This window comes from Tursiops truncatus, chromosome 8, assembly GCF_011762595.2.
Source record: "Tursiops truncatus isolate mTurTru1 chromosome 8, mTurTru1.mat.Y, whole genome shotgun sequence".
Classification (NCBI taxonomy): domain Eukaryota; kingdom Metazoa; phylum Chordata; class Mammalia; order Artiodactyla; family Delphinidae; genus Tursiops; species Tursiops truncatus.
The window spans coordinates 42,733,149-42,756,217 of NC_047041.1; the positions used below are offsets into that span (position 1 = coordinate 42,733,149).

Genomic DNA, 23,069 nt, shown 5'->3' on the forward strand with positions numbered 1-23,069 from the left:
TGTCCCTATGGCCTGTACAGCTAAGATCAGAATTTTCTGTTTCAGCTATATGCACTGTCATAATTGCTGGTTCTCCCCCATTATTTCAACACCTTGTCCATTTCCTGCTTCTATCAGGCAGGTAGGTTCCCTTCTCTCCAAGCTCAGCCCTCTCCACCACACTCCCCAGCATGGTTTGACCGTGCCAACACACACTAGGGGTTGATAAAATTGTAATAAACAGTTTAGGAGGATAAAAGTCTCCTTTTTCTACTGGGTTTTTGTATGGCCACAGATAAGCATCTGCCTTTGTACAGAGGGGGGATAGAATGAAACTTCTGCTTATTGGCCCTGAAATTATTACTATCCCTCACATCAAAGGCAGGAGCCACCTCTGTAGGACAGAACATGAATGCATACCTTGAGGAGGGTTCTCCCAATAAAGATTGTCTTTACAACTTGCTTTCAGATGAGGTGTTTTTATGGGACATTCCAATGAAAGGATCAAGGACATAAGCTACCCAATACAGTGAGAGAGTTGTGATAAGAATAATGAGAGGACTCTCATTTGGGAGAATAAGATGTTAAAGACACTAACAGTGAAAAGGAAAGGGCAAGATTAAGGAAGATTGGGAAATAGTACCTACAGAAAATTGATACCTACTTCACATTGTCATCTACGTGATACCTACTTGAAAGAAATACGTCTATAGTTAAATCCTATAACAGGTAATTATTTAATGATGTACACAGATATTTAATGAACAGATTACATAATTTTTAGAGATTTAGAGTACATTAGAGTTTTCAGAGTATTTTATATATCAATAAGTAATATTTATAAAATTCCTGTGTGGTAAGTAAGCATGTGGAATTATTTCCATTTTGCTTTTAGATTTACTGCAGCTTAACCTATTCACTACACTGATACAGAGTAATCTTTCTAAATGAATAAATATGATAATGTACAACCTTGTTAAAGATTCTTGAATTTCTCCATCACCAAGTTTCTGAACCCCTATTTGTCATGCCCCATTTTGTACCAGCCTTTCACCAACACCTTATGCTTAGGTCACACTAAGTTACCTACAGGTCAAGAAATACATTCTTTCATACCTCCACATCTTTTTTTAGGTACTGCATCCTCTGCTGAGAAAGCGTCTCCCTTACCTTCACATCCCTCCGTATTACAGCCCAACTATTAATTCTTCAGGAAACATCCTCTAATGTTTTCCCACTTCCCCAGCTGCCCCAGGATTTTAGCTTCTCTGTTCCACAATTGTTCTCCATTGTATATAGTATCCAATACTCTAGTGAAATATATATAGTTCCTCATTTATAGGTCTGTATCCTCTCTAGATCACAGAGTGTTTGGATTCAGTAATCTTTTCCTTTTATCATTGCTGCTGCTAGAATTCATTTTATAGGGCCTGATACATAGTAACCACGTAATAAACACTTGTTGAATGAACGAATGAATGAGTAGCCAAGGCAATCTTTGTAATCAAGGCTTTTCCATTCCAGCTCAGCGTTCTTTCTGTTATATAAAAATGCCTATGCCAGACAAAATGACAGACCCCATACTTTATAACAAATGTATACAATTATTAAGAACTATTATTAGGACAGAAACTAGCGCTACTATTTTCATAGTTATGTCACATAAGTAAATATTATATTAAAGATTTTGTTCTGCTTAGTTATTATATCAATACAAATCAGCTATGTGTCGCCAGTTTAAAAATAAGTATCACTAATTTAGAAAACAAGTTATTCACTTACTATTCATCAGAAAACATTAAGACAGAACTACTTATATACCTCTTTTGTCAGTTTATACACCAATTGGTAAAGAAGGGGTGTACAGTCAACTCTGAGAGTATAATTGCCTGAAAAATAAATAAGACACGCAGAGTATATTAATACTTCCAAATGAAACTCCAATCTATTTAATTCTAACTTTATTTTCTAATTATAAACAAGATATAATTACTTCAAATTGAAGGCATCATTCCCAGAGAATTAAAAATAGTGTGGAAATAATTCTTCAGGGGTGAGAGAGGCTGCGGTAAACACTTAGGACATTGGAGGGCATAGTTGGATTTTGCTGCTAAGGCAGCAGCTCTCATCCTTCAGTAAGGCAGTATCACTTAGGGAGACTTTAGCAAAGGAAGTGATAAGCCCACAGTATTCTTTCTTCATTCATTCAATTCTGCCTTTTTTTCTTTTTTCCCTGGCTGTGCCGCTCGGTTTGCAGAATCCTAGTTCCCCAACCAGGGATACAACCCAGGCCCACGTCAGTGAAAGCGCTGAGTCCTAACCACTGGACCGCCAGGGAATTCCCTCATTCATTCAATTCAATAGTATATATCAAGTCATTAGACTACAGCATGTCAGTAGCTAGTAAGTGTGCTTTGACATTTATCTAGAAGTAATAATACAGTGAAAGCCTATAGATACAAATGTCACATGTCAGGGTCAAAAGGAAGTCTGTAGTTTGTACTCACTTCAAATTTGCTCCAGTACATACAGGAAGTATTTCTGTATGAAATATTCTGTAGACCAGTCCTTTTACTATCTGCACATGAAGAATGTAATTAAGTACTAGAATTTTAACTAGTAATCCAAGATAGGCAAATGGTAAATATACTAAAGAAATTAGGATCAATAGCTTAGTTATGAATCATATTGATTCATTTGAATCATAATGATTTTCTCTCTGGTAAAAATGGAAAATGGAGGTATTATAGAGGTGTCTCATAGGAGAGGATAATCTTAGAAAGTTTACAAGCTGAATTTACAGACTTAAATGATGGTATACTATTTAATAACAACCCAAAATAAAATTTACCTTCTATGGATGAATCTGAGTTGATATAAGCAACGCTTCTCTCCTGAAGTGATTTTACATTCTCCTATAGTTGAAGCAAAAGTTGTTACTTAACTCACAGCATTTAGAATTGTGAGAATGTAAAAAAAAAAATTTAGTATAAGAGTGGTCTGCAAATACCTTTATAAATCAAATGCCTATGCCTTTGACAATAATTTCTGAGAAATTATCTGATTGGTTGACAACATTAACTCAGTTAAAACAAGTAAGAAAAATATTATGATGCTGTAGCTACTGTTTATAGCAATAGCAGTGAGCCCTGAGGCAACAGCATTTTGAAAATGTGGTTCCTTGATCCCCTGCAGCAGAATATGAAGGGTAAACCTCAAGGAATCTCAGCCCCACCCCACATCTACTGAATAAGAATTGCTCAAAGTAAGGCCTGGAAATCTATAATTTTTAAAAGGTATCCCTGGCAATCCTTACCTACATTAGAGTGTAAGATCCACTGAAATTGGACACCCATGGAAATTTATCATTTTAAAAGTGAGTAGTTGGAAATTTCCATTTATCTAAATATTTTTTTAAAAGATATGAAGAAAAAGAACAAAAAAGCAGGAGAGTTGAGAAAAAAACAAAAGAGAAAGAAGGATGGACAATAAAAAAAGATGTTCTCTCTCTCTCTCTTTCTCTGATTCACACACACACACACACACACACACACACACACACATCCAAGAAAAATAAATCAGAGAAAAACTAATGTCATCACCCTCAGATGAGAATATGCTGAGAGACCCCTTTACTTCTCTCTCTCTCTAGCTTTGTACCTTATAAGAACATGTTACAATAAAATCATTTAAAGCTGTGAGTGATTATCACACAAATGAGGATTCTTGCCTCTACAGTTGCCCACACAGGCCAGATCACAGCTGACTGTGCTGTAGCTAGAGTAAGCGTTCCCATTATAACAGATTTAGAGTAGAAATAAAGAAGATTCCTTAACTATATTTAAGGAAGGTGGGACTTCCCTGGTGGTTCAGTGGTTAAGAATCCGAATGTGAATGTGATCAAGAATCTGGTAGAAAACTGGAAACAGTATTGAAACTGTCTTTTAACCCACATGTATTTAAATTAATGCAAGGCATATTATATCTTGGATTTATTTTAAGCTGCTGAAATTATAGGAACAGAGACATGTATTTATATATACATGTATTCATAAGAAATTACATATTTCTAAAAGTAAATGACCTTAATGAAATTTGATGCATCTAAATTAACAGTCTATTCCAAAATACATATTCATAATACCAACATAATAGTAAAACCTCGGAATATAAATGGAATAAAGCAAAAGTGATACAAGTGACTGTATGTGTGTGATTTTACTCCCATATTTATTTATTTCATATTATTATTTTAAAGTAAAGTAAGAGGAAAGGAGTCAGAAGGAAAGCATTTAAAAACTAGACACAATGGCAAGAATTATAAGACATACTTTAAAACAATTCTATAATATCTGGACTTATAAAAGATAAATAGAGGATGGTGGAGGGAAAGTGCTTTATGGTGCACTTGCCTTTATAAAAATGCACAAGCTTACCTTGCACATTTAAGAACTTAGAGATACTCAACAGAGAGGCTAAGGGAAGAAGATAAAAGAGGGGGCCTAGGAGAGACACTTAAAGGCTAAGCATTAAGACCCAGTGACAAATAAAAATTAATCATAACTGAAGGAAAAATAAACCCTTGAAATTGTAACTCAGTTTACAAAATTATCATATTATACTCAACAATCAGGAACTCTTGTGAATGGTAAAATATACCTATGGTTACAGTTATACATGGAATCTGTAAATGTGAAATTACAATCAAAGTATAGTCACCTTAACAGAACATCTTATGTTCTCTTAGATGGAAGAACTCCAAGGAAACTTCAGAAGTTGAAAATTAACTCCAAGTATCTGTATCAGTTTTTACATAAGTTAATTCATTTGTCAGAAACAGCCTGCTAGTTTTAACTACTTTTGGAACTTAACAGATTTTTTACAAAACAAATACAAATAGAAACTAAAATATTTTGACAATAATAAATAAATTTGTTTGTAGCCCAATAATTAAGAGGATATTCTGTTTTGCCAATCTGATATGATAGTAAAAGCAAACTCTAATTCCTAAATTCTCTTGGGTATTTATCCAAATTAAAACCATATTAGGTAATGGAACCTATCTGCGATTATCCAGAGATACATATATTTGTTCCCTGTTGACCAAGAAAATAAGAACTTCTCTGTCTTATTTACCTCAGCCCATTCTGTGGAACCCAGAAGTCCAAATTCTTCTGCATCCCAGCTGGCAAAAATGATAGTTCTTCTTGGTCTCCAGCCTGTAATCATTGTTAACATACATAGTTAGGTACACCTGCCTAAAAACAAAGGAAAATTCAGCAAAGTCACTTTTTGTCATCACCTACCAAAGAAACATTACTTACCTCTACTCATCAGTTTGCCAAAACTCTGAACAACTTCTTGCAAAACAGAAGCCCCACTGGTTGGGTCAATACCTCCAAATACCCAGGAGTCCCGATGACCTCCCAGAATAACATACCTGTCTGGGAAAAAATGTGTTCAAAAGAACTACAACTTTGAATACATTATAAAGAGTAGTAATTTCTGTTTTTAAATTAAACTTCCTCTCGCTTGAGTTTCCCCATAGAAAATAAGCAACACCATAAGGTAGAGTCTTCTTTTAGAATTATACTTTTTTATTCCAAATTTAGTTGTTTCACATCAGCCAGAAAAAAATCAATTGTTGACTAAAATTTATCTTCTCTTACTCTTGTAATCTTTGTAAGAACAAAATGTCTAAAATAATCCACCAACTCACCAGGTTCCACAGATCCTCTGATAGTTCCGATTACATTGTAAATCCTTGTGATTTTATTGATGTTATGAACACGCATTCTAACCTTCCTAGAATTTCAAAGGGAACAAATTACCTCACATAGAACATTATGTCTAACAGCTTTCTTCCATTGTTTTATTATGAGAAATCTCAGAAGTACAGAAAACTGTATAATAGGACAATAAATTCCCAAATACCCACCACATAAATTCAATAATTGTAATATTGTTGAATCACTTGCAAGGAAGTTGCAGACATCATGACAGGTCACTCCTGTGTACTTAAGCATGCTCCTTAAAGCCAAATTTTAAAAACCAAATATCAAAATTTTATATTTTTCCTCCCTCATAGCTCTACTGTTGATATTTATTTAAAGTTCAAAATATTCTATTATTAAACATGTCTTGGGTATTCATTCTAAAATTTTTAAATACACCCTATACAATTACAAAAAATAAGGGAGACAGCCCATTATCTATTAAAGGTCAAAGAAGCTTATTTTTAATGTGTTTTATATTAATTCCTGCTATTCGGTAACATTTTCCAAGATTATTGAAATAGTCTATCAGTACATTGTTAAAGGGCTGACTGAATGCTGCCTATAAGAAACATGATAAATTCTATTGTTAAATGGCAATTTGAGAAGCACCTGCTAAAATGTACAAGTCAACTATACGATGAAACCTTTCCAGGTCATCACTGTTGATTCTGATTTGGGCCTGCCTTTTAAATATTCATTCATCAATTATAATTAACCAAATTAGAATTCACGGGAAAGAACAATCAAGCTCAGAAAGTCAGAAAAAAATGCCATTCACGTTTTATAAATCAAAAATGATATGGGAAAATGTTGAGCCTCTTTTTCACAAAGGAACAAAAGTTTTTAATCTATGGTGGGCTTACAGAAGGTGGGCAGGGAACCTACTTAGTACTTCTTTTTTTCGGTACGCGGGCCTCTCACTGTTGTGGCCTCTCCTGTTGCGGAGCACGGGCTCCCGACGCGCAGGCTCAGCGGCCATGGCTCACGGGCCCAGCCACTCCGCAGCATGTGGGATCTTCCCGGACCGGGGCACGAACCCGTGTCCCCTGAATCAGCAGGCGGACTTTCAACCACTGCGCCACCAGGGAAGCCCGGTACTTCATTTTTGAATGGAAGAACAAACAAGTCAAATCCTGTATACTGTTAAGTGCACATTCTGGTTTTTCTCCCCCTAAAAGTACACTGTGCTTCTGAATGCATATGTAATTCATGTGCAGTATTCAACTAAAAGTGCCTTTGGGGGAAAACTAATCAATGGGTATTGTTTTGCATTTTAAGACATTAAGTAAAAGATTTATTTTTTCTAGAATGATAAAAATTAATAGCAAAAATACTCTTTAGCATGTTTCTAAGTATATGAGCCTAAGATCTATTAGTAAGAAAGCCAGTTTCATTGATGTATGTCATTAAATGAAGAAAATTAAGTAAAGAATACTGTAACAATGAAGAATGAGGAAAAAAATCTATTTTAATCTAAACATGAAAATAAACTGGCTATCTGCTCAGATTCTCAAAGAAGCTCATCTACATCTTTAATCCTTATATCTTTCTGGTTTTTAGTATCATTGACTCCAGAAGTACCTAAAAGAATTATCTAGAGAGGTGCTGCTATGGCTTCCAGTGGGGTTGGTGTGAACGATGTGGGCTCAGCAAATAAAGTTCCCGAAATTCTGAAATTCTGGACAACTTGGGAGATTGACTTTGGGGCGTCTACTGCTTCACCACCAATAGGAATGACTTCCAGAGGAATTTGATCCTCAGTTTGGGACTCTTTGCTGTGGGAGTTTGGCTGGACAGGAATTTGAGTGACAATGACCTAAAGGCATCTCAGCCAGGGGTGTAGCCATAAAAACACATAGAACCCCTGTGCTGTATCTGAACCTTCCAAACACAGTGCCTCCCATCTGTGACCATTACACGACTTGCCCTGATGGCAACTGAAGTTTGATTCAGATGGGCAAATTTCCTTCCCTGCCTTGTAATAGAGAAGAACTTCTTGTACTCTATTACAAGTTATTCATTAAGGGATGTAGCCTATAAGCTTAAATTATGCATAATGGCCCATCTCTGGGAACCCTGCTTCCCAGGTAATGAACATTAAGTTAAAATATCTTTTTTTAAGCTCACAGGAAACAACCTGACCAGGCCCACCAGTGAATGACTGCAGGGAGGAAGAAATTAACACATCCCCTCTGCAGGCTGACAGGAACCAGGAAATGTTTGACTTTACTCCCTCCCCTTTTAGTATGAAAGGAGCCTGAATTCTAACTCAGGCAAAATGGTTCTTTGGGGCACGCCATCTTCTCGGTCTGTTGGCTTCCCGAATAAAGTAGTTATTCCTTGCCCCAGCAGCTCATCTCTCAATTATTGGCTGGTCGTACAGCGAGCGATAGAGCTTAGACTGGGTAACAGCCTGATTTCCTTTTCTTTGCTGAGTCTATTCAGAACACCCTTCTCTGGTCAGCAGGCAGGTTTCAGCTAAAGTGTTGTCCTCTATTCCTTAAAGTTCTGTACATAGTTCCTAAGTTTCTGAAGAGTATGGTCTTTGCTCTTGTCTTTGTTCTTGATCTAATCTAATGGTATTTTAACAAATATTTGAAATAGAGATTATGCACAAAGGAAAAAAAAAGAATTGACCTTGAGCAGTTGACCCTTGAGCAGCATGGGTTTGAACTGCATAAGTGCCCTTACACGTGGATTTTTTTCACTAAATATGCACTACAATACTACATGATCCGCAGCTGTTTGAATACACAGATGTGAAACCTCAGATATGGAGGGCTAACTGTAAAGTAATACGCAGATTTTTGACAGGCGGGGGGCTGGTGCCCCTAACCCCTGTGTTGTTTGAGGGTCAACTGTATTTGTTTGTCTTGTTATCACCTCAAACTCATCATGTTCCAAATAAACTAAACTTCAGAATGTAGGCTCCACAGGGCAGGGATTTTTGCCTGTTTTGTACACTGCTGAATCCCCAGTACGCAGAATGGTACCAGGGGTATAGTAAATGCTCAGTAAATAATTGTGAATTGAATGAATATACTCCTGTGTGGAAAAACTGAGAACAACCTTAGCTCAACCATCAGAGTTACCTCTGCCTATCATTATCTTTGACTAGACTATTTTACAACTCTGTAGTGACAGAACTTAACTTGTAGTAATACAAATAATTCATGCCCACTGAAATGCACAATTTCTCTAGTGAACGTTCAATTGACTTACTTCCCCCAATGTGGAAGAAATCAGTTTTTCAGCTATTAAGCACACTCATTTCAGCATTCCTAAGGAGCTCGTTTTTTGTACAATCTTTGAATTCTCCTTCGAACCAGTTTTAACTCCTTTCTGGTCCCCTTATTAATTAATGCATTAAATAAAATTTTTACACATGTTCAGTTTATATTTGTATGAGAATTATGGTTTTACTTAAAAAAAAAATCCTTTATCATTTTTGAAGTCCCACTGAGACGTACATGGACTCTGCTTGAAGAACCAAGAATGGGCAGCTTAAAACCAGACATGTCTTCTTTTGGCTCTCAGATGTAAATCCCAAGCAGCAGTAGAATTTTAACTTTGCTGAAACTCTGTATCTCTAACTTAATTTTTTCTACTGATTCTGTGTTTTGTTTATGTTTCTAGTTTGCTTACAGTAGGTAAATTATTCCCTATTTGTGGTAGCAATGTTTAAGAATTTAAGGTTTCATGCCTTGTCATTTGGCAATCTCTGTAAATGGATCCACAGATTATCAACATCTCTTTTGGGTGAGAAATTACATACATAGTCCTGTTTTTAGCAATTTTTTAAAAAAATTTGTATATCTGCCCATTTTGAATTAAAATCAAATAGGATTTTGTGCCCATGGTGAAGGTGAACAGTTTTTTGATATCTTGACCAAGTAAATGTTCTCTTTCTGAGTTTACTCTTGAACTGTGACTGAAGCTATATGTTTATTGATTTCTCTGTCTGTATGTTTCTGTTTATAAATCAGAAAGGCCTATATCTTTCATTGTGTGCCTCTAGACAGTATTAATAATTAGACAATAAAGTCTTTTATATTGAAAGAACTCCATTCTAATTGAGAGATAGAGATAAATAAGCACTTATATAAAAATATTTCTAAAATCCCCATAAAATAAAATTGAACTTCTAATACTTTAAAAGTTCAGAAATTAAAAAACATTCTAAGAATACAATTTCACATTGTTAAAGTAAATTGTTAGCAAACAAGACTGATTTAATCATTTTAGCTTAATAAAAACAGCTATATTTTCTCTGATTTATCAGTGTTAAGTTTCCCTTCCTCTCTACATTTCAAGCAAATCAAAGTACGTAAAGTTCTGATCATGTCATGATGTTCTGCAACTCTGTATAAGCTGTTCTTTGCCTCTGGCATTTCCTGCCTATCTTGATACAGTGGAAAACTTATTTTTTCTGTAGAATTAAGCTCAATGAACACATATTCTGTGATCACTCCTCGAAGTGCTCTCATGGGTTAATAACAATAATACCCAAAATGCTAAGTGTATTGAGCCTTACAGTAGTTACTTGCTTACCCATTTTAACTCATCTAACCCACCCACACAGGAAGTGATCAACAAAGGTTGGCTCCTTTCTCTCTTCTCTTTTACTCCTTCCCTCAAGTTAACCTAGTGCTTCACATGCATAGCATTTTGACAGTTATCTGAAAAACTTAAAAAGGTTAGGTGAAGAGGGAAGTTAAAATGTTAAACCTATAACTCAAATGTAATTTTTGAGATTTACAAAACAAATGCTGTGATATCACTGTTGGAAGAAGAATTTAATACATCATTCCATAAGTAATTCTTAAGCAATATAAAATAATTATTCATTATGAAAAAATGAGAAAAAGAAGATAAGCAAAATATACCTGGCAGAATATTTATCTTGACATTTTTCCATTAAACATATAAACCTTTTCTAGGATACTAAAGTAACATAAAATTACCTGAAAGAATCATGTCCTATGAAGCCAGGCCCGATATTATAATTCACCTTAAGACTTCCCTTCCAGCTCTCATCTGGTGGAGCAGTTCCTCCCAAATAGCTGTCAGGAGAACACAAAAATGACAGATAAATGCTGAGCATCACCATTTCTTAGAAGACATCATAAAGTGTGGTGATGAGATATTTCACTCATTCATTTAACAAGTATATACTGAGGATTTACTAAGTGCCAGGTACTGTAAAATTTCCTTGCCTTGTGGAGCTTACATTCTAGTGAGAGAGCCATAACTGAGATAAATGAGGAAAATGTTTAATATATTACTGATAAGAGCCAAGGAGAGGAATTCCCTGGCGGTCCAGTGGTTAGGACTCGGCACTTTCACTGCCTGGGCCTGGGTTCAGTCCCAGGTCGGGGAACTAAGATCCTGCAAGCCCCACAGCATGGGCAAGAAAACAAAAAGAGCTAAGGAGAAAAAAAACCAACCAAGATAGTGAGGGGAAATGGGAAGCATCAGCCTTTCTACTTTTGACTTTATTTACATAGGGAAGCATTAGGTCCAAGAAATCCTGAACATGTGAAATTCATGACTGTGTTAAAGAGAAGAAATTTCTAGAAAAGCTGCTGATTATATAGTAGCCACTCACAAAGCAATTACCAAATTGTATTGGTACATACATTAAACAAAAATAGAAGTTAGGTGATTTGAAAAGCAACACAGTTATACAATACAATAATAACAAACATTAATTGAATATCATATTATAGATACTTTATATACATGATCTCATCTACTTTTCATAATAACTCTGTCAGGGAGAAACTATTTCTGTCTTCATTTTACAGAGAAGGAAACTGAGTCAGAGAAAGACTGAGTAACTGGTATAAGTTCACACATCTGGTAAGTGGTAGACATTACCACATTTTTAAAATGCAGGTCACATACAAACATCAAATGAAGATCTAAGACAATCTAACTGCTTGAAAAATCTCAAATCAGTATTTTTATCTTTGGACATAGTTTTGCTTTTGAGACTTTCATTTGTTGCAAACAAAGTAATGTATTCTTATTATTTCTTAGTCATTAAACTGACTGCTCTTCTCTTATGGAAAAAAAAGAAGATGTGGTCTGTTTTTCCAATTTCAGGAGCCATTCTGATACAAAACATATTCGTTTTAGAAGAGAAAATGGGCATACTAGTGTAAAATATCTTATTCTCAAATCCAACTAGAAAATTATACCGTAATAATATTTCTGCATCATTATATCCAATGGGATGTACAGGGATTTGAGGGATTCCCACTCCTTCTTCAACATCAAGTCTGAAAGTGTACTCTGCAAAAATCAATTGCATAAGAGAAAAACGATTGAAGAATCTGAGCAAGGGGTATAAAGGAATTTCTTTTATTACTATTGCAAATTAGCTATATGTTTGAAATGATATTCAAAATTTAAAGTTCCCCAGAAGTCAATTATTGTTTTATCTAATATGGTCTATTTAATTTGAAAGTAAGAAATTAAATCATTTACACTTTAATATAAAATCAGTTATAGGGATTACAGACTCCCTACTTGCTTTGACATTTCACGTAATTCTCTTGAATTTTACAAGAATATTTTATTTCCTCAAGGATATCTCAAATCCTTCTTAAAGAAGCTTCAGTTAACCAGATACCTGGAAAATGCATCCCAGATTCTGAAACTAGAAAGAATTGTAAAAAAAAAAAATTAAAGGGAATTTATGAGATATTGTGAATAAGTGATAAGGTTCTTACTCAAACAGTAACAATATTCTCCTTAAAGGAAGATGAAAAGTATTGTCAGGCTTAAAACCTAATTGGGACTTTGGCTTTCAGCCAAAATAGAGTTCTCTAGAGCATTATTACCACTATCTTAGAAAAAAGGGAGGTTTCAGGACTTCCCTGGTAGTTCAGTAGTTAAGACTCCGAGCTCCCAATGCAGTGGGCCCAGGTTTGATCCCTGTCAGGGAACTAGATCCCATATGCCACAACGAAGATCCTGCATGCCGCAACTAAGACCCAGAGCAGCCAAATAAATAAATAAATAAATATTTTTTAAAAAGAAGAAGAAAAAAGGGAGGTTTCAAACAAGTGACATCAGATTCCACTTAAGAAAGTAAAAAAGAAGAGCAAATAAAGCAAAAATAAGCAGGAGAAAGGATATACTAAACATCAGAGCAGAAATCTAAGAAATAGGAAACAGAAAAATGATGGAGATTATCAATGAAATCCAAAGCTGGTTCTCTGAGAGGATTAATAAAATTGATAAATTTCTAGCAAGACAAATCAGGAAAAGAAGAAAAAAGATATAAATTGCTAATATCAGGAATAAAGACAAGAATAGCACTCCAGTACCTGCAGAAAAAGAGAGAAAAAGAGAAAGAGAGAGAATGTATTATGAACAACTCTAAATCCATAAATTTGACAACTTAGATGAAATGGACAAAATTCTTAAACAGCACAAACTACCAAATCTCACTCAAGAATAAATAGATAACCTAAACAGCCATATATCTATTAAAGAAATTGAATTTGTAGTTAAAAACATTCCTGCGAAAAAAACACCAGGCCCATATGGATTCACTGAAGGATTCTACAAACATTCACAGACAAAAATCAAACCCATTCTATATAAACACTTGCAGAAAAATGAAGAAGATGAAATAGTTCTTAATTCATTCCATGAAGCCAACATTACTGTTACCAAGATGAGACAGAGATATTACAAGAAAATAAATTGATAGCAGTAAGGGATAAACAATATCCCTTATTACTAAAGACAGATTCTTAATAAAATTTTAGCAAAAATCCAATAATATACCAACACTATGAAAAGAATAATACATTGTGACCAAGTAGAGTCTGTCCCAGGATGTTGTGGTTTAACATTCAAAAATCAATCTGGGGAGTCCCCTGGTAGCTTAGTGATTAGGATTCTGGGCTTTCACTGCCATGGCCCAGGTTCAATACCTGGTTGCGGAACATCCTGCAAGCTGTGCAGCATGGCAAAAAAAAAAAAAAAAAAAAAAAAAATCAATCTGTATAATTGAAAAAAACATAAATATGAACAACTTAAGATCACTTCAATAGATGCAGTAAAAGCATTTGACAAGGGGCTTCCCTGGTGGCACAGTGGTTGAGAACCCACCTGCCAATGCAGGGGACGTGGGTTCAAGCCCTGGCCCGGGAAGATCCCACATGCCGTGGAGCAACTAAGTCCGTGTGCCACAACTACTGATCTTGTGCTCTAGAGCCTGCGAGCCACAACTACTGAAGCCTGCATGTCTACAGCCCATGCTCCGCAACAAGAGAAGCCACTGCAATGAGAAGCCCGCACACCACGAGGAAGAGTAACCCCAGCTCGCCACAACTAGAGAAAGTCCACGCATAGCACCGAAGACCCAAAGCAGCCAAAAATTAAAAAATTTTAAAAAGCATTTGACAAAATCCAATACATACTGCAAGTGAAATGAGATAAATGTGCTAAGATAAAACTCATAGCACTTTAGAAGTGAACTTCCTCAATCTGATAAAAAGAATCTATAAAAAATATACAGCTACTATTATACTTAACAGAGAAAGACTAGGACAGTCTTTGGGGCAGGAACATGGCAAGGATATCTGCTCTAACAACTTTTTTCAGCAATGTTCTAGAGGTACCAGACGCTACGATAAGAAAAGAAAATAAAAGGCACCCAGATTAGAAACAAAGAAATAAAACTGTCTTTATTTGCTGATGACATGATCATCTATGCAAAAACTCTGATAGAATCCACAAAAACCTAGTAGGATGAATTAGTTTAACAAGTTTTCATAATACAAGATCAATATATTTCTGCTAAAAATAAAATAGGGCTTCCCTGGTGGCACAGTGGTTGAGAATCTGCCTGCCAATGCAGGGGACACGGGTTCGAGCCCTGGTCTGGGAGGATCCCACATGCCACGGAGCAACTAGCCCCGTGAGCCACAACTACTGAGCCTGCGCGTCTGGAGCCTGTGCTCCGCAACAAGAGAGGCCGTGGTAGTGAGAGGCCCACGCACCGCCATGAAGAGTGGCCCCCGCTTGCCACAACTAGAGAAAGCCCTCGCACAGAAACGAAGACCCAACACAGCCATAAATAAATAAATTTATTTATTAAATTAAAAATAAAATAACATTTCTATTTACTAGCAATGACCAACTGGAAATTGAAATTTAAAATGTAATTTAAAACAGCATAAAACTTGGAAATTTTTATGGGTAAATGCGAAAATAGACATGCATGGTCTGTACAGTGAAACTACAAACATGCTGAGAGAAAGTAAAGAATACCTAAGTAAATGGAGAGTTGTGCCATATTCATGGATCAGAAGATTCAATATTTTTAAAATGTCAATTCTGCTCAAACAGATCTATAGGTTTAATTCAATCTCAAATCAACCTCCCAGGAGACGTTTTGGTAGAAATTGATAAGTTGGTTCTAAAATTCACATGGGAAGGACCTAGAATAGCTACCAAAACTTTGAAAAAGAATTGTAACTTGGAGGATGTACATATCTATTAGAACGTAAAGTTAACAAGATTGACCATACTAAGTGTTGACGACGGTGTAGCAGCTGGAACACTCATACACTGCTGCTGCAATATAAAATGGTACAACCAATTTGGAAAACAATTTGAAAATCATCTATCATATTATCCAGCCATGCCATTTCTATGTATTTACTCAAGAGAAATAAAAACATATGTACATATGAAGACTTGCATACAACTGTTCATAGCTTTATGTGTAATATATCCAAAACTTAAAGCAATCCAAATTTCCAACAAAAAGTAAATGAATAAACAAACTGTAGAGTATCCATTCAATGGAATACCATTCATCAAAAAAAAAAAAAGAAATGAAATACTGACACAGACATCAACATAAATGAATCTCAAAATAACTATACTGACAGAAAGAAAATCAATGATTTCCTAGGGATTGGCAGGGAGGGGGTAGGGTTGAGAGGAAGGCTGTACAAAAAGATGAGAGGAAACTTTTTTGGGTAATGGATATGTTCATTATCTTGATTGTGGATATGGTTATGCAGATGTCAAAACTTTTCACATTTCACATATTAAATAACACAAAAAACCCATTGGTATTTTTAAAAATAGAAATACATGATCTACAGAAGAATAAAATCGTTAGACAATTCAGAAACCCTAAGTTCTGGTTTGGTAAGAGTAATATTACTTTGGACATAAGAATCTGTGTTTCTGAACCTCTACTAAAGGTAGAGAGAGAATTGAACTGACCCCTTCCCCTCTCCATGTCCTCACTTCATGAAAATTTAAAACTGAAATAAAAGGGAAATGCTTTTGAATTCCTAGCAATAGCAATCCAAGATATAATTGCACACAGTTTTAATGTTATTCTATAGATGCTTGCTTGCTTTTATGCCTTCTATAAGGGCAAGTAATATTTTTGCAAAAATGAGTGGACCATAACAGGCTTATCTATTACCTTTAGCTGGATAGCCTGGAGTGAGCGGGTCACCAGCACCATTCAAGTTTAACACATTCCCTCTCTGGGCTGCAGTTCCAGGAAGGTTCCATCCTTTTGGGTATGGCTGTACCCCAGGGGCAGAGTAGTCAGCTGGATCTGAGTACAAGATGATTCCTTTGGCTCTTGCTAACATGGCATTTTTAACCTACAGGAGCAATGTGCAATCCATAATGTAGAAATGGAAAATGACTGATTTACAAATCTAAGAACAAATCAATTTAATGACATAAGGAAATTTACACACTTTTATCATCACACTGTTACACATTCAGTTCTCTTTGCCTTGAATACAATTTCTGTCTTGGTAGACTTAACAACTCTCATTATTCAACATAACTCCAAACAAGTTATTGCCTTTTCTGTGAAGCATTCCTATTATCACTAAAACTGCAAAATTAATGTCTCCCTTCTTGGTACGTCTTCTATATTTTGTATATAATTATATTACAAGATGGATTAAAGCATTATAAAATACGTTTTAAACATCTTTCTCCCCTACTACATTGAGGCTGTTTTTGAGAATGGGACCCTGTCTTACTCATTTTTAACTATCTACCCTCCAACATTTAGTACATCATAGAGTAAGCATGATGTTAATATTTGTGGAATTAACTAATTTAAAATTCTACACAGGTGAAGTCCCTGGCGGTCCACCGTTAACACTCTGCAGTCTCACCGCAGAGGGCCCGGGGTCAATCCCTGGTTGGGGAGCTAAGATACCACACGCCACGCCGTGTGGTCAAAAAATAAATAACATAACATAAAACATAAAATTCTACACAGAACATAGTGTGTGAAACATTGCCCATAGTGTTTTGTAAACATTTTTTCTAACAATTCAAACTGACCACAAATAGGAAAATCTCTCCTGTAAGATACTGAATTCTTTATTACCAGAAGTATTATAGCGAATGATAGATAACTATCAGTCAACTTAAACACTTTCCAGTATTCAGAAAGCACTCTTTTATAATATTAGAAAGAATAAAATCTGGCACAACTCAATGATGCCCATCAAACTTTTGAAATAATATACAATTGACCCTTGAACAATGCAGGGTTAATCCAAGAATAACTTATAGTTGGCCCTCTGTATCCGCCATTCCTCTGCATCCGCGGGTTTAACTAACGTCCAACCATGTAGTATTGTACTACTTATTATTGAAAAATATCCACGTATATGTGGACCCATGCAGTTCAAATCTGTGTTGTTCAAGAGTCAACTGTGCATTACGATTTAGTCATTCAACTTCTAGGAATGAATCTATATTACAAAAATCTTCACACGAATGTTCAAGTACATATGGACAAAGATGCCAACAATATAATTATTTTAATAGTAACAAATTTAAGACAAGCCAAGGATCTGTCAACAGAGCAATGGTTAAATAAACTGCTTATCAATTCTGTGAAATACTACATAGCCATCTAAAGTAATGAGGTATTTACTTGATAAGCAGTTACCGAGAAATTACTAAGTACCGGTAACCATCCTAAGCGCTGTCAAACCTAAAGTCGATTAATCCTACTGTGGCTTCTAAGAGATTAGTGTTATTATTAGCATTCCTATTTCATATATGAGGAAACACTGGCACAGAGAGGTTAACTAACTTGCTCACAGGAAAAGATCTAGAGAATAGGGGGCCCAGACCAGATCAGAACCCAGGTTGTATGGATCTAGCTTACTCTTAACCACTCTATTATACAACTCTCAATGTGTTGACATGGAAGAATACCCTTGAGTTATTATTGAGAGAAAAAATAAAGTTATACAATATATAGTATCTAATGCCCTCTTTGTAAAAAAAAATTTATGCACTATGAGTATATGGAGAATACTTATATTCATATAATATATTCATATTTCATAGGCCTGGAAAGACCTGTTAAGATTGATTATGTCTGGGCAATGAAATTGAGTAATACATGGGAGATTTTCATTTTTTAGGTTATACAGAATTTCTTCAATTAAATAAAAAATAACATTGCTTTGGTAATAAAACTATTAAGAATAATTTCCCTTTCTAGATATGTGAGGTAGCAAAAAAACAAACAAAAAAACCTCAAAAATAAACCAGGCTTTTCTGTGCAACCACGAAAATAGCAAATTTACATATATATATATATGTGTGTGTGTGTATATATATATAGCAATTTTGGAAACCATAATGCAAGCTGATCATTTATATTCACAGGTTATATCCTGTCTTTTTCCCTCTAGAAAAGCAAATAACACAATACTTTATTTCCTCTGAAGATTTTCCCATATCTTGCAATAACAATTTTTCCAGTGCAGTTGATATTCATCTCTCTTTCTAGTTTGAGAAAGTCTTCAGTACGAGCGTAGTTCACATATACAAGCTCCCCCTGTAGGAAAACAAAAATAAAACAAAAAATACATAATACTGCTATAATTAAAAAGAAAACCAAAGAATAAGTTTGCTCTGCAATATTGCATCATCAAAAGTTATCTTTCCTGCCTTGGGCTTAATAAACAGATCCATGCTAATTCTGTAGAAGTCTTTAAAAATATTTCAGTATCCTGAAAGTTTAAAAAAAAACAAGACAGTATGTAAAACATTTTAGACAGTGTGCTCTGTCTTGAGGAAATTATTAGCATATCCTGAGCCATGGGAAATAGGATAAATAAAAGTAATTTTTAAAATCCTAACTATGTTTGATTTCCAACCATGGTATTAATTTAAGAATTTCTGTGGTATGATTTATAAATTCAGATCTATAAATCTATAACAAAGTCAGACTATGAACAAAGGAAAAAAGCTTGAAAACCATCTACTGTCATTACTGAATTAAAGACATGTTCAGCAGTTTCTTAATTATTTCAAAGAGCGGCATCTGCTTATCAGGGTCCAATTTTCATGTATTTATTTTCTTTAGTTTTTTCTTTTTCTTTTTTAAAAATTATTTTTAGGAAGGCTGTATATAGCATCAAACCTCAAAGTATGAATTAGCGTGTATGATCCACCTAATCTTGGTTTTAGTCCTCTACATAGGTTTCTTTAAAAAAGATTTAAACAGTTGAATAAAAAATGTCTTTTATTTTACCTCTGGTGTGCCCTGCGGTGAAAAGGCATTATAGGGTGGTACAATATTTTTAACATCCTCATATCCATCTGGTGGTGGCTCATGGTATGATGTATTGAAAATCTAGCAAGAATTGAAACATATGAAGTTAGAATTATTTCAGATTGCTATTAAGGAATAATGCATTTTGTGGGCAAAAGACCTAAATAGACACTTCTCCAAAGAAGACATACAGATGTCAAACAGACACAGGAAAAGATGCTCAACATTGCTAACCATCAGAGAAATGTAAATGGAAACCACGATGAGGTATCACCTCACAGTGGTAAGAATGGCTATCGTCAAGAAGTCTACAAAAAACATATGCTTGAAAAAACCATAATGGAAAAGAATATAAAAAAAAGAATGTCTTTATGTGTATAACTGAGTCACTTTGCTGTAAAGCAGAGATTGGCATAGCATTGTAAATCAACTATACTTCAAAGAAATTTTAAAAAAACAAATGCTGGAAAAGGTGTGGAGAAAAGGGAACCCCCCTACACTGTTAGTGGGAATGTAAGTTGGTACAGCCACTATGGAGAACAGTATGGAGGTTCCTTAAAAAACTAAAAATAAAGCTACCATATGATTCAGCAATCCTACTCCTGGGCATATATCCAAAAAAGACAAAAAATCTAATTCAAAAAGGTACATACACCCAAATGTTCACTATTTACAATAGCCAAGACATGGAAACAACCCAAGTGCCCATCAACAGATGGTTGTTTTAATAAGATGTGGTTTATATATACAATGGAATATTACTCAGCCATAAAAAAGAATGAAATTGCCATTTGCAGCAACATGGGTAGACCTAGAGAATATCATGCTAAGTGAAGTAAGTCAGAAAGAGGAAGACAAATATATGATATCACCTATATGTGGAATCTAAAAAATAATATAAGTGAATCTATATACAAAAGAGAAAGACTCACAGACATAGAAAATAAACTTATGATTACCAAAGAGGGAAGAGGGGGAGGGATAAAATAGGAGTATGGGATTAACAGATACACACTACTATATATAAAGTAGATAAGCAACAAAGATTTACTGTATAACACAGGGAACAATATTCAATATCTTATAATAACCTATAATGGAAAATAATCTAAAAATATATATATATTTAAAAAAAACTAAATCACTTTGCTATACACCTGAAAGTCACACAATATTGTAAAACAATCACCTCATTTCCATGTTCATCCGTGATTGATATGTAGTTGGCATTTGTCTCATTAGGGTAAGACAGGAGAACATCATAATGAACCAACTTGGCTGAATCAAGTCCAGATTTCTTCCACTGGGTTTGGATTTTCTTGGCCAGCAGCAAATTTTGTTCTGTTCCTGCCAGATGAGGTAGCTCTGTAAAAGAACTAAAATGAAAATAAAAGGAGGAGTTAAAGACTATATTCAGAAAATGTACCTAAGAACTATTCTAGATGCATAACTCATATTTTAGGCATTAAGTTATCATTTCTATAACAGGGATATAAAAAACCCAGCTAGAGCTTTCTAGATATGCCAGTTTTTAAATATTTGTGTGTAACTGCAGTTTTCACACTATGTTCCCACAGAAAAGAACACATCCCATGGTGAACACATTCAATCAGCAGAGGTTCAGGTATGAGAAAACATGCTGGAAGGATGGCATGCGTCTACATCAGTGGTGCTAACTTCTTGCTGCTTAACAGGAAATGAGGACATTCTGAAAAACAGATCATAATGTTTGCCAGAGACCAGTTGGGCAGTCTTGTTAACATACACTTCTACTGATGTTTTCATGCTATTGTACGCAGTTGTCTATTTATCTCATTGAAGCTAGAGTCCATGCATTTTTATTTGTATATTCCCTAATGCTCAACACTGGCCTGTTACCCAGGAATTACACAATACAGGTTTGTTGAACTGAATGTGAGCAATGTTCTCTAGGTTCTGAGTCTAAATGATTTGGAACAGTTAAATGACTTCACAGACATAGTTCTGAATGAAATTCACTTGGCTTGAGGTAAATAATATTTTCAAAGTTTCCCAAACCCTCTCCCTCCATAAGTAGGGTAATGATACTTTCGTAGATTGTTTTTTTAATCAACCATAGTACAACCAAAAAAGACAGACAGTAAAGAAAAACCAGTACTTATTGAAAACTTACTATATGCCAGGAACTGGAACAGGTATTTCACCTGGGCTTTCTCATTCAATCCTCACCACCCTTCTGCCATTGTCCCCGTTTTGCAAATAAGGAAACAGAGAGTAGTTAAATACCTTGTCCATAATTTCCTAAGTATTAAATGCCAGGGCTGGCATCCGAAAGTTGCAGTTGTCTGACCTTGAGAAATTGTGTTATTTTTAAATCATTCATCTGATCATTTTGATCAACTGCTTTTAAAACCCTTCTATCTTCTACATTATAAAGTTCACACTAGGCATGGCATTTGCGCCCTTTTTCAAATAATCCACTGTTTCACCTTTCCAGCTTCATTTCCCACCACTCACCTTTATCACTTCTTCACTCTATATCATTTAATATGTTAATTGGTCTCCTAAAATGACCACCATTGTTAGCCTTTGCACAAGATCTTCTCTCAGACATAAATATCATCCTATTTACATGAATCTCCCTGTATCACCACTGCTAGTCATTCACCTTCCCCACCTGTAAGCTATTAATCATCCATTAGGACTCTTCAAGCATATTCTCCTCTGTGAAGCTTTCCACTTCTATATCATTAAGTCAAAGCTGCAAGTTACTGATATTTAATATTGAACAATATTTGTAAAAAAATATTAATGTGTTTGTAGACAGAAGTTATTTTACATGCATAGTAAAACCACTGAGGCTAGGGATATTTAAAATTCTACTTCAGGGCTTCCCTGGTGGTGCAGTGGTTAAGAATCCACCTGCCAATGCAGGGGACATGGGTTTGATCCCTGGCCCGGGAAGATCCCACATGCCACGGAGCAACTAAGCCCGTGCGCCACAACTACTGATCCGGTGCTCTACAGCCCACAAGCCACAACTACTGAGCCCACGTGCCACAACTACTGAGCCCACATGCCACAACTACTGAAGCCCGCGGGCCTAGAGCCCGTACTCCGCAACAAGAGAAGCCACAACAATGAGAAGACCGCACACCGCAACGAAGAGAGTAGCCCCCGCTCGCCACAACTAGAGAAAGCCCGCGCTCAGCAACGAAGACCCAACACAGCCAAAAATAAAAACAAATAAATAAATAAATTTATTTTAAAAATAAAATTCTACTTCATATAATTCATTATTGTTTTATTTTCTGTAGTGAGCAAATAATATTCTTACAATTAGCAAAAAAATAAGTATATTTCCTTCATTTAAGATGGAGAATTAACCATGAAGTTTTGCCTCCCATCTTTTAGGCAACCCACTGAAATGAAAGACAGAAGTGCAAAAAACAAAAAGCAACAGGGAATAACTTTACTGAATTTCTCTTTATGGTCCCAAGTGGGACACTGCAGCTCTAGGCATCATATATTCATGCTGCAACATTCAGGAGAAGCAAGTACAAACAAGAAAAGCTATTTCCTCTTTTGTGTTTCTTTCAACAAAGGAAAACTTTTTGTAGAGGATCTCAGCTAAATTTTTCTCCCATTTCATCAGGGATAATAGGGTCATATACCCCTTCTCCAACTAACCCTTGTCAGAAGGAAGTTATAATGATTGGATTATAGACCAGATT

The 23,069-nt window shown here is 35.3% G+C and overlaps 1 protein-coding gene and 1 pseudogene across 3 annotated transcripts in view; one reads left to right on the forward strand and one right to left on the reverse strand.

The window, feature by feature from the left end:
* NAALAD2 (N-acetylated alpha-linked acidic dipeptidase 2) overlaps positions 1-23,069 on the reverse strand; it is a 58,601-nt gene that overhangs the window by 25,889 nt on the left and 9,643 nt on the right. For all 3 annotated transcript variants that reach the window (XM_073808322.1, XM_004320353.4, XM_019923757.3), the window contains exons 3-13: positions 20,546-20,732; positions 19,336-19,437; positions 18,511-18,636; positions 16,228-16,414; positions 11,960-12,053; positions 10,721-10,819; positions 5,699-5,784; positions 5,304-5,423; positions 5,116-5,198; positions 2,831-2,894; positions 1,801-1,868 (exon numbers count right to left, since the gene is read on the reverse strand). In XM_073808322.1, coding sequence (XP_073664423.1) covers positions 1,801-1,868; positions 2,831-2,894; positions 5,116-5,198; positions 5,304-5,423; positions 5,699-5,784; positions 10,721-10,819; positions 11,960-12,053; positions 16,228-16,414; positions 18,511-18,636; positions 19,336-19,437; positions 20,546-20,732 — 1,216 coding nt within the window. The remainder of the gene's footprint in view (positions 1-1,800; positions 1,869-2,830; positions 2,895-5,115; positions 5,199-5,303; positions 5,424-5,698; positions 5,785-10,720; positions 10,820-11,959; positions 12,054-16,227; positions 16,415-18,510; positions 18,637-19,335; positions 19,438-20,545; positions 20,733-23,069) is intronic.
* LOC117313399 (mitochondrial import receptor subunit TOM6 homolog pseudogene) lies at positions 7,303-7,599 on the forward strand (annotated as a pseudogene).